Here is a 12,999-nt window from a genome sequence, read left to right as displayed (position 1 = left end):
ACTTCGCTTCTCTTGTACTCAATGTTCCTGATAATGAAGCTGAGTAAACTCTGTTTTCTTCACTGTTCTTTCTACCTGTCCTACCACGTTTAATGACTTATACACATTTACATCCGGCTTTCTCTGCTCCTGCATGCTCATTAGAATAGTACACTTTGTTCTCTCAATTCTCTGTGTTCTTTGTATCAAAATATATCTTACTTCTCAAATTTGAATGTCATCTGCACAATCCATCCTCTCCTCCATTTTGTCAATGTTCTTTTGAAATTCTACAGTTTCCCCTCAATTTATGATTCTCCCAAGTTTTATATCATTTGCAATCTTTAAAGTCATCTCCTGCACACTTAGATCTGGATCGTTTAGAAATGCTAGAAATGATACAGCACAGAAGGGGCTAATCAGCTCAATTTGTCCATGATGATCCAAATGCCCTTTTTAATCCCATCCTCCTGCATTTGGCACATAGTCCTGCAATTTATAGCACTTAAGGTGCAGATCCAGGTACTGCATCATTTATACATCAGGAAAAGCAAGGGTTCTAAAATCAACCCCTGGGGAACTCCATTTATTTTCTATCCCTGATCCAATTTTGTATCCATGTTGCTATTGCCACTTTTATACCATGAGCAAAGTTTGTGAGAAGATTTGCAGCTCGGGTGCTCATTGTGGTTCTGTTCACCGAGCTGGGAATTTGTGTTGCAGGCGTTTCATCCCCTGTCTAGGTGACATCCTCAGTGCTTGGGAGCCTCTTATGAAGCGCTTCTGTGATCTTTCCTCTTGAATTTGTAGTGGTTTGAATCTGCCGCTTCCGGTTGTCAGTTCCAGCTGTCCGCTGCAGTGGTCGGTATGTTGGGTCCAGGTCGATGTGCTTATTGATTGAATCTATGGATGAGTGCCATGCCTCTAGGAATTCCCTGGCTGTTCTCTGTTTGGCTTGTCCTATAATAGTAGTGTTGTCAATATCGAACTCATGTTGCTTGTCATCTGCGTGTGTTGCTACTAAGGATAGCTGGTCGTGTTGTTTCGTGGCTAGTTGGTGTTCATGGATGCGGATCGTTAGCAGTCTTCCCGTTTGTCCTATGTAGTGTTTTGTGCAGTCCTTGCATGGGATTTTGTACACTACATTTGCTCATGCTGGGTATCCACCTCTGGACTCATAGCAGAAGTGGTAATGCAAAGATTAGAACAAACAGTCTTACCGCAAATTCAACCCAAACTCTGGGTCAGATATGCGGATGACACCTTTGTAATCATTAAAAAACACAGAAATAGAGAACATACACCGGATCATCAACGCCACACTCACAGGAATCCGATTCACTAGAGAGGAAGAAAAAGACAACCAACTTCCATTTCTAGACGTGATGGTACAGAGAACACCAAATGGAGAATTCACCACCAAGGTATACAGGAAAGCCACACACACAGACCAAGTCCTGAACTACGAAAGCAACCACCCCAACACACACAAAAGAAGTTGCATCAAGACAGTGTTCAAAAGGGCTACAACACACTACAGTACGCCAGAACTGCAAAAAGAGGAAGAAGAACACCTATACAATGTATTCGCCAAAAACGGATGCCCACACAATTTCATCAACAGATGTCTAAGGGAGAGACAACGGAACGAGGACAACCCAAAGGACTAGCCACACTACCATACATCAAGAGCATTTCCGAACTGATAGCCAGACTACTGCGACCACTAGGACTCATAACAGCACACAAACCAACAGCCACTCTCAGACAACTCACCAGAACGAAGGACCTGATACCCAGCATGAGCAAAACCAATGTGTACAAAATCCCATGCAAGGACTGCACAAAACACTATGTAGGATAAACAGGAAGACAGCTAACGATCCGCATCCATGAACACCAACTAGCCCCAAAATGACACGAACAGCTATCCTTAGTAGCCACACATACAGATGACAAGCAACATGAGTTCGACTGAGACAACTCTACTATTATAGGACAAGCCAAACAGAGAACAGCCAGGGAATTCCTAGAGGCATGGCACTCATCCACAGATTCAATCAATAAGCACATCGACCTGGACCCAATATACCGACCACTGCAGCGGACAGCTGGAACTGACAACCGGAAGCGGCAGATTCAAACCACTACAAATTCAAGAGGAAAGATCACAGAATTGCTTCACAGGAGGCTCCCAAGCACTGAGGATGTCACCTAGACAGGGGATGAAACGTCTGCAACACAAATTCCCAGCTCGGCAAACAGAACCACAATAACAATAAGCACCCAAGCTGCAAATCGTTTCCCAAACTTTGGTAATTCTCCATCATTTGTCAGGCATGTTTTTGAGCAAAACTGAGGACTGAAGCCGTCAACTCATTTAATCTTGAAATGAGCTGGAAGTTAATCATTGTATACTGGGTATCTAGGACTTTTATTGCATGTTATAACATCTACATCTTTTTTTAAAAATAGGTCAATCCAACAACAGAATGTACCAACGCATTGCTGAAGATGACATACTGTCCACAATGTCTTGGGTTACTCGCTCTTAAACCTTGTAAAAATTACTGCCTCAATGTCATGAAGGGTTGCTTGGCCAATCAGGCAGATCTGGACACAGAGTGGAACAATTTTATTGGTAAGTAATTTTTTGAGTTTCATGTAAAGAAACTTATCTTGGTAGAGTGGTGGGAAGTGAAGGAGATACATAAGCATTTGATCTTGAGCGGCAGTAAAATGCCAAGGGCAGGTGTGAAGAGCCAGTAAACACTCTTACGCATTGCAACACATTTTACTTATTGTTATCGGTGATAGCAGCAGAAAAAAGCTCATGATGAGGCTCTTGCTAACCTTTTACACAATGTAGTTTGTTCTCCCTCTCTCTGGAGGTTTGGGCTGGTTTATTTTTACTATGTATCCTTCTCTTCCTTGTCAAGTTTTATATGTGAGAACTCATCAGTTTCTATTATGGCAAGGTAAATTTGTGTAAACCCCTTGGAGGTGGCATGTTGTAGGCAAATCAGAAAGAGAAAGAGTAAATTCAAAAGCAGCAAGAGAAATGTTGAGACTTGTACAACAGAGTAACAATTTGAGTAAAATGGGCAGAATGGCGGAGGAAGAGGAAGGAAGTTTAAACAATAGTGACTGAGGTGACAGTGATGAAAATTAAAATAAACCCTTGGTATGTTTGCTTGCTAGCTCCAAGGGGAGGGTGGGGGATTTTGATGTAGAAGTCCTGAATTCAAAGACACTCCGAGATCTGATTGAGGGATCCAGAATGGGGAAGATGCTCAATGAGAACTACCAGCTGTCCTTGCTTCTAACACCACAATGCCCACTCCATGCAACCATCAATCTGTGAATACACACACATGACCAGGGCTTGGACTTGGGGCCTGCTGTCATTAGCTTCTTGACGGCACTCTTCATCAAAACAGTTGTCAGCCTTAACCCTCAGTAAGCCTGGTTGTTTCCTACGGGGTGCTGATTCTGGGGAAAAGTCTGCCACCAGTTTGTCAGCTTCCTGTTTGGCACATACACCTGCTGGGCCTCTTGGAAAGAGAAGACATTTGGAACTCTCCAGCAGGTGAGGTCCATCCTTTACAGTAACTGTACTATTATGCAAAGTATAATCACGATGGACTTCTAAAATATCAGGTGAAACAAAATTGCAGCAATAATATAGGAAAACAAACAAAAACGAAGAGCAGGAGTAAGTCATTTGGTCCTTTGAGTCTGCTCTACCGTTTGGTATTATCATGAATGATCATCCAACTCAGTCCCCTGTTCCTGCTTTTTCCCCATACTCTTTGCTCAGGTTAAAACCATAGAATGACAGAAATGATACAGCTAGATGAGGGCCATTTGGCACATTTTTCTCATGCTGAGCCAAAGACACCTGGATATAATCCTTTTATAATCCCATCTTCTTGCACACAGCCCATAGCCCTGCAATTTATAGCAGTCATGGTGCAGATCTAGGTACTTACTAAAAGAGTTTAGGGTCTCTGCCTCCACCACCAACTCATGCAGCGAATTCTAGATAACCACCACTCTATATTTAAAAACAAAGTTTTCCCCACATCTCCTGTAATCTTATGCAACTCACTGTGGGGCGGCATGGTGGTTCGGTGGTTAGCACTGCTGCCTCACAGCGCCAGGGAGCGGGGTTTGATTTCAGCATTGGGTGTAGGTTGGTGTGGAGTTTGTATGTTCTCCCCGTATCACCTGGGTGCTCTGGTTTCCTCCCACAATCCAAAGATGTGCAGGCTAGGTGAATTGCCATACTAAATTACCCATAGTGTTACGTGCATTTGTCAGGGATAAATGTGGGGTAGAGGAATGGGTCTGGGTGGGTTACTCTTCAGAAGGTCGGTGTGCACCTATTGGGCTGAAGGGCCTGTTTCCATACTGCAGGGAATCTAATCTAATCATAAATCCTCCTCGTCACTTCCTCAAAGAATTCAATCAAATTTGTCAGGTATGAACTTTGTCTAAAGCCATGCTGGCGATCCCTGATAATCTGTTTTTCTAAGTGATAGTTTATTTAATCTCTCAGGATTGATTCTAACAATTTGCCCACTACTGAAGTAAGATGAATACTGTGGCTACAAGAACAAGTTATAAGCTAGGAAGCCTACAGTGAGCAACTCAGTACCTGACTCCCCAAATCAATTCCACCATCTATAAGGTAGGGTTATAATGACATATTCGCCACTTGCCTGAGCTCCAAATGCTCAAGATGTTTGACACCTCCCAAGACAAAGTAGTCCATTGTTTGCTACCTCAGCCATTGCTTTCAAAATTCTCTTTCATCATCACTTAGGGTATATCATTTCTGAGATGTATTGCAGTAACTCAAAGTTCATTTGGTAGCAGCTGTAAACCCACAGTCTTTATTACCTTAAAGGACAGCAACAGCAGATGCATGGGAATACCATCACCTGCAGGTTCCCTTCCAAAGGACTCTGAGTTCAAATAATGCTCATCTTGTTAATGTTTATTTTGCAGCACATGTCTGCCTTACTCTGTCCAAGCCTATTTTCACCTTATGATCTGTATGACCTTGCCTGTACCGCTTACTGTACTTAGGTCCACATGACAAGAAATCAAATCAAGTCACACTCCATCCTGACTTGAAACTATCTCGCTGTTCTTTCACGATTCTTTCACTGGACTTCCTTGCTATGGGTGTCCCGCGGTCACATGGATTGCAGCGGTTCTCGAGGCCAGTTAGGGATGGACAAGAAACGTTGGCCTTGCCAGTAATGCCTACAGCCCATGAATGTAATTTATAAAATTATGAATAAGAAATGATGAACGTTGACATGTGAATCAAAATGGACATCCCCTTGCAGAATAAAATCCCCCCCCAGGAAAGTATCTTACAGCTATGGCTAATGGAACTCAAATGTGGAGTTACTTCTGTTTCGATCAACTGGGAAATTTTATTCAAGGTCACAAGAACATCTATTGGAGAATAGAATTATTATGCCTTACAGTCAGAGTGAGCATGATTGAGATAAAATGAGTGCCTGGGGATTTGGATCAAAGTGGGAATTCAACTAGCAAATTCTTTGTAAGTTTAATTATAGAGTAAAGGTCAAACCAGACATAGAAAGTTAAAACAATGCATGAATTAGGTGTTGATTACTGTAGCAAGAATTGAGATAAAGAGGTCACTTATCAAGGCTCCCTAATTCAGCAAGGGATGGGAACTGAAATTGTAGTTCGAATATAAGGGAGGTTGAAAGTAGTGAAATCAGAACTATGATTTCAAGATCGTAAGAAGGTGCAGGCAAGCAAGAAGTTGGTTTGAAGTGTGTCTACTTCAACGCCAAGAGCATTTGGATGAAGGTAGTGTGCATTGGTACCTGGGATTTCAATGTTGTGGCCATTTTGGAGACATGGATAGAGCAGGGACAGGAATGGTTATTGCAGGTTCAGATAGATGTTTCAGTATGTTTACTTTAGTGATGGAAAGGGATAGGTATATACCGCAGGGCAGAAGTTATAGCTGGGGGAAAGGCAATTAAGATGCAATTGGACAGATTAAGGATGCATAAGATGGGGAAGGTAACTGCAGGGGATGTGCACAGTTCAAATGTGCAGCTTATTCAAGGACCAGCTACTGTAGGTCGAGGATAAGTATGTACCAGTCAGGCAGGGAGGAAGTTATTGAGCATGGGAGCCATGGTTTACTAAGGAAGTTGAATCTCTTGTCAAGAGGAAGAAGAAGGCTTATGTTAGGATGAGATGTGATTGCTCAGTTGGGACGCTTGAGAGTTACAAGTGAGCCAGGAAATATCTGAAGAGAGAGCTAAGAGGAGCCAGGAGGGGACATGAGAAGTCGTTGGGGGATAGGATCAAGGAAAACCCCTAAGGCTTTCTATAGGTTTATCGGGAATAAAAGAATAACTAAAGTAAGATTAGGGCCAATCAAGTGCGTTAGTAGGAAGTTGTGTGTAGAGTCAGAGGAGGTAGGGGAAGTGCTAAATGAATACTTTTCATCAGTATTCACACTAGAAAAAGAAAATGTAGTCGAGGAGAATGCTGAGGTTCAGGCTACTAGATTAGATGGGATTGAGGTGCATAAGGAGGAGGTGTTAGCAATTCTGGAAAGTGTAAAAATAGATAAGTCCCCTGGGCTACATGGGATTTATCCTAGGATTCTTTGGGAAGCCATGGAGGAGATTGCCGAGCCTTTGGTTTTGATCTTTATGTCATCATTGTCTACAGGAATAGTGCCAAATGTTGTCCCCGTGTTCAAGTAGAGACAGTCTGGTAATTATAGTCCTGTGAGCCTTACTTCAGTTGTGGGTAAAGTGTTGGAAAGGGTTATAAGAGATAGGATTTATAAGCATCTAGAAATGAATAAGTTGATAAGGATTAGTCAACATGGTTTTGTAAAGGGTAGGTCTTGCCTCACAAACCGTATTGAGTTTTTTGAGAACGTGACTGAACAGGTGAATGAGGGTAAAGCGGTTGATGTGGTGTATATGGATTCAAGGGAAAAACAATGACTGCAGATGCTGGAAACCAGATTCTGGATCAGTGGTGCTGGAAGAGCACAGCAGTTCAGGCAGCATCCAAGGAGCAGTGATGAAGGGCTTTTGCCCGAAACGTTGATTTTACTGCTCCTTGGATGCTGCCTGAACTGCTGTGCTGTTCCAGCAACACTAATCCTGTATATGGATTCAAGTCAGGCTTTTGATAAGGTTCCCCATGGTAGGCTATAGCGGTTTGAATCAGAAATTAGCTAGCTGAAAGAGGACAAAGGATGGTGGTTGATAGCAAATGTTTACTCTGGTGTTCAGTTGCTAGTGGGGTACTGCACAGATCTGTTTTGGGGCCATTGTCATTGTCATTTGTTGCTTGTCATTTTTATAAATGACCTGGATGGGGGCATAAAAAGTTGGATTAGTAAATTTGCAGATGACTCTAAGGTCAGTGAAGTTGTGACTAGTGCCGAAGGATGTTGTAGGTTACAGAGAGACATAGATAAGCTGCAGTGCTGCGCTGTAAGGTGGCAAATAGAGTTTAATGTGGAAAAGTGTGAGGTGATTTACTTTAATAGTAGCAACAGGAATGCAGAGTACTGGGCTAATGGTAAGAATCTTGGTAGTGTAGATGAGCAGAGAGATCTCAGTGTCTATGTACATAGATCCCTGAAAGTTGCCACCCAGCTTGATAGGGTTGTTAAGAAGGCATATTGTGTATTAGCTTTTATTGGTAGAGGGATTGAGTTTCAGAGCCACAAGGTAATGCTGCAGCTTTACAAAACTCTGGTGCGGCCACATGTGGACAATTGTATACAATTCTGATCACCACGTTGTAGGAAGGATATGGAAGCTATGGAAAGGATTCAGAGGAGATTTACTGGGATGTTGTCTGGTATGGATGGAAGGTCTTATGAGGAAAGGCTGAGGGACTTGAGGCTGTTTTTGATAGGGAGAAGAAGGTTGAGAGGTGACTTAATTAAGAGAACGTGAGGACTGCAGATTCTGGAGTTCCAGAGTTGTGGTGCTGGAAAAACACAGCAGGCCAGGCAGCATCTGAGGAGCAGGAGAATCGATGTTTCGGGCATAAGCCCTTCTTCAGGAATGAATTACTTAAGACATATAAGATTGTCAGAGGATTAGATAGGGTGGACAGTGAGAGCCTTTTTCTTCGGATGGTGATGGCTAGCACGAGAGAACATAGCTTTAAATTGAGGGGTGATAGATATCAGAGGTAGTTTCTTTACTCAGTGAGGAATAAGGGTGTGGAATGCACTGCCTGCAAGAGTAATAGACTTGCCAAAGTTAAGGTCATTTAAAAGTAATTGGATAAACCTATGGATGAAAATGGATAGATTGGCTTCAGATTGGTTTCACAGGGTGACGCAACATCGAGGGCTGAAGGGTTGTTACTGCACTGCGCTGTTCTATGTTCTGTGATTTGGCCAGCCTGGAGCAAGTGGGCTTAGTAGCCCAAACACTACATACTGTACCAGTCCCACCATTTTGAGAGGCTAATGGTAGTGTTTCTACCTCTGATCCCTAAAAACCTGGTTCAAGTCCCACCTGCTCCGGAAGTGTGTTGCAGCATCTAAAGTCATAGCACGGAAACAGACGCTTCGGTCCAACTCATCCATGTTGACCAGATATCCTAAATTAATCTAGCCCTATTTGCCACTATTTGGCCTATAACCCTTGAAGCCCTTCCTATTCAGATACCCATTGAGATGCCTTTTAAATGTTGTAATTGTATCAGCCTCCTCCACTTCCTCGGGCAGGTCATTCCATATACGCACCAACCTCTGCATGAAAAAGTTGCCTTTTAGGTACCTTTTAAATCTTTCCCCTCTTATCTTAAACATATGCCCTCTATTTTTGGACTCCCCCAACCCATGAAAGGACTTTATTTATCCTAACCATACAGCTCGTGACTTTACAAACCTTATAAACCCTCAGCCTCTGACGCTCCAGAGAAAATAGCTCCAGCCTATTCAGCCTCTCCCTGCAGCTCAAACCCGCCAACCCTGGCAACATCCTTGTAGATCTTTTCTGAACCCTTTCAAGTTTCACAGCATCCTTCCCATAGCGGGTGACCAGAACTGCATGCAGCATTCCAAACGTGACCCAACCAATGTCATCCTTGATTATAGATTCCACCAATTTTCCCATCACAGCTATTAGGCTAAATGATCTGTAATTCCCTGGTTTATCCTTTTTCACCCTTTTTAAAAAGCAGAGTGAAATGCTATTTTCCAATCCGGAGGGCCGTGTAATTAGATGGTGGTTTTTGGTCAGCATAGACTCCCACTAGAAAGAGACAACTACTGTGGTTTAACCTGAGGATTACCATGCCTTAGTTGAGGGGAGAGGTTGAGAAGGAGAGTCCTTCATTGTAACCTCAGCTGGTGCAGGAATTAAATTCATGCTGTTGAGGAGAGGTTGAGTAGCATGGGACTTTAGTAATTGGAATTTAGAAGAATGAGGGGGAATCTTATAGAAATATATAAAATTATGAAGGGAACAGATAAGATAGAAGCAGAGAGGTTGTTTTCACTGGCAGGTGAAACCTGAACCAGGGGGCATAGTCTCAGAATAGGGGAAGGCAGATTTAGGACTGAGTTGAGGAGGAACTTCTTCACCCAAAAGGTTGTGGATTCCCTGCCCACTGAACCTCGTTGAGCGTTTTTAAGGCAAAGTTAGATTTTTGAACAGTAAAGGAATTAATGGTAATTGTGAGCACGTGTGTAAGTGGAACTGAGTCCATGAAAAGATCAGCCATGATCTTATTGAATGGCAGAGTAGGCTGGAGGGTCCAGTTGGCCTACTCCTGCTCTTATTTCTTAAATTCTTGTGTTCCTATCACTGCATTGCAAAGCAGCCATTTCAACTAAATGACACCTGTGCTTTCACCCTATTGTATGCCCTGTCGGTTCAGGAACTCAACCTTCCATTTTTGTCAAGCTCCTGCTGCAATCTGTCTTATTTTAATACTTGTCATCTTTGACTTGTTTGAGTGGCTGCTCTCACTCTGCCTGTTTGTAATCTGCTCCTGCTAAGCTGTTTAGATCGGTTTCAGCCTTTACTTTGTTCCTAGTTACTGATGACAAATGTGCAAAGGTGAATTGAGTTCATCTTTGAGAAAAGAATTGAAGGTTTTGAAATGAAGCAGTTTTTACTGAGACATGTGGCAATAACTGACCATTTCTGCTTATAGATGCAATGTTGATGGTTGCAGAAAGGTTGGAAGGACCATTCAATATTGAATCAGTCATGGACCCCATTGATGTCAAGATTTCTGAGGCAATCATGAACATGCAAGAGAACAGCATGCAGATCTCTCAAAAGGTACAATCATAACTTAGTGTCTGGTTGAATTAATATTTTCTTTATTGTTAAATGGAGACATTTTCAAAATCTTACATACTTGTCCCTGCTCTTAAATCTGCGTAGTTCTCAACTTGCTCAGCAGAACCGCAACAGTAGCCTTTCCTCGGGCAGTCTTCCTCTATTGTGTGCTAATGTACTTTAATGCTTAAAGTTTTAATTGAGAATTATTTATACTATTGGTTGAGTTGATCATTGATCTGATCACAAATATTCAGCTTTACGTATCAAATGTGTGCATGTAGGCCAAATAAGAAAAGGAACCCGTTACAAATGGATCCATCTCAGGCTACTGAGCCTCAATCTTTTAATGTCATTGAACTAGTGATACATTCTTTACACAAGGTGGTGGGTACGTGGAATATATAGCCAGCAGTGGTAATAAAGTAAGATACATTAGTAACGTTTAAATACTCTTGAATAGGCACATGGATGATAGTAAAATGAAGTGTATGTAGTTTAGTTTGAGCTTAGAGCAGTAGGCACAACATTGAGGGCCGAAGGGCCAGTAGTGCGCTGTACTATTCTATGTTCTAAGGATGTAAAGTTGATCACTTTTTCTTTATTTCTTTATTCTTCTGCCTTCATATTATATGTTTTGGTTTAGTTTTCTGTGTTTTAAGATGATGCTGGAGATTGGTGATAGATATAGGTGAAGTGGTACATTTTGATGAGAAGAAGAGGCAGGTCATTTTTTCTGGCAAGGAACAAGTCTGGGTAAAGCAGAGGAACAGATCTTTGAGTGTAAATGCACTATTTACTAAACGTTGCAGAATTCAAAGTCTATATGTTCGTGTGAAGGTGAAGGGCAAGGTTGGCATGAATAGGGAGCCCCTGGATGACAAGAGATATTGAGGTTTAGATCACAAAAAAGGAGGAGAGGTGGCTCAGGTACAAGCAGTTAGGATCAAGGGAATCCCTAGAGGTGTACAGCGATACAGAAGTTTACTGAAGAAGAAATCAGGAGAGTAAAAAGGGGGCACAAAATAGCCTTGGTTGAGAAGATTAGCGTGAATCCAAAGAAGTATATTAAAGGAAAAAGAATAACTAGAGAGAGAGTATGACTCTTCAAAGAGCATAGTGGATATGTACTTATGCAACAGCAGGAAATGGGCGAGGTCCTTAATAAATATTTCTCATCTGGGTTTATCATGGAGAAAGACATGAAAACTTGGGAACTCGGGGCAGTTAGCGGTGATATCTTGGGGACGGTCCATATGACAATAGAGGGGGTGTTGGACATATTAGAATGTATGAACGTGGATAAATCTCCTGGTTCTGACCAAGAACACCAAGAACACTGCAAGACACTGGAGATGAAATTGTCAGGGTCCCTTGCTGATATTTTTGCATCATTGTTAGCTACGGGTGAAGACCGGGGAGTAGTGAATGTTGTGCCCTTATTCAAGAAGGGCTGCAAAGAAAAATCTAGGAATGAGAGACCAGTAAGCTTAACATCTGTAGTGGGTAAGTTACTTGAGAAGAGTCTGAGGGATAAGATATACATGCATTTGGAAAGACAGAGTTTGATTAGGAATAGTCAGCATGGCTTTGTGCGTGGGAGATCATGCCTCACAAATTTGTTTGTGTTCTTTCATGAAGTGACCAGGAATGTTGATGAGGGCAGAGCAGTAGATGTAGTCTATATGAATTTCAGTAAGGCCTTTGGTAAGGTTCCACATAGTAGGCTGCTCTGGAAGGTTAGATCTCATGGAATCCAGGGGAAACTGGCAAACTGGATGTGCAATTGGCTTGATGGAAAGAAACAGAGGGTAATAGTGGAAGGATGCTTGTTGGACTGGAGGCCTGTAACTAGTAGTGTGCCTCAGGGGTCAGTGCTGGGTTCATCGCTATTTGTTATCTATATCAATGATTTGGGTGATAATGTGCAAGGCATGATTGGTAAGTATGCAGATGATGCTAAAATAAGAAGTATCGTGGACAGTGAGGAAGGTTATCAGAAATTAGGGAGCAGTGAGAGTGAGGACCGGGGGCTGCCGGGAGAAAAGTTCTTTGCTTTAATAATTTATTTTGTGAATAGGCGGAGTGCACGCTGAGCAGGAGCAGACATGGAGTTGCTGAGTAAGTGAGGTAATATACTTGGGTGGTTGTTTTACCCGAAACATTGCTTAAGAAGTGTCTCCCACACATCTTCCTCCTCTAACCAAAAAAAAAGGTTCTGTGCACTGATGCAGTAAGGTTACTAGTTTTTCAGTATTCTCTGGGAATTCAGAACAGTGGGAATGGATGTTAGGGCAGTTGCATGCTCCTTCTGTAGGGATGTGGGACTTCATCTACGGGAAGTGCACCCAACTCGAGCTCCTCGGAAACCACATTAGGGAACTGGAGCTGGATGAACTTCGGATCATTCGGGAAGCTGAAGGGGATAATAGAGAGGAGTTACAGAGAAGTGGTCTCACCTCAGGTACAGGAAAAAGGTAGATGGGATACAGTCAGGGATCAGAAAGGGAAGGCAGACAGTGCAGGGATCCCCTGTGGGTGTTCCCCTCAATAATAAGTATACTGTGTTGGATACTGTTGGGGGAGGGATAACCTACCGGGGAAAACCATAGTGGCCAGGTCCCAGGCACTGAGCCTGGTTCTGTGGCTCAGAAGGGCTGCGGGTAGAATAGAA

General features: G+C 42.6%; 1 protein-coding gene across 1 annotated transcript in view; it reads left to right on the top strand.

Annotated features, from left to right (window-relative positions):
* LOC132820338 (glypican-6-like) overlaps positions 1-12,999 on the top strand; it is a 207,406-nt gene that overhangs the window by 84,372 nt on the left and 110,035 nt on the right. Inside the window, exons 4-5 of the mRNA XM_060832360.1 lie at positions 2,455-2,620; positions 10,195-10,325. Of these exons, the coding sequence (XP_060688343.1) occupies positions 2,455-2,620; positions 10,195-10,325 (297 nt within the window). The remainder of the gene's footprint in view (positions 1-2,454; positions 2,621-10,194; positions 10,326-12,999) is intronic.

Source organism: Hemiscyllium ocellatum, chromosome 11, assembly GCF_020745735.1.
Source record: "Hemiscyllium ocellatum isolate sHemOce1 chromosome 11, sHemOce1.pat.X.cur, whole genome shotgun sequence".
Lineage (NCBI taxonomy): Eukaryota > Metazoa > Chordata > Chondrichthyes > Orectolobiformes > Hemiscylliidae > Hemiscyllium > Hemiscyllium ocellatum.
This window is presented reverse-complemented; position numbering and strand designations above follow the sequence as displayed.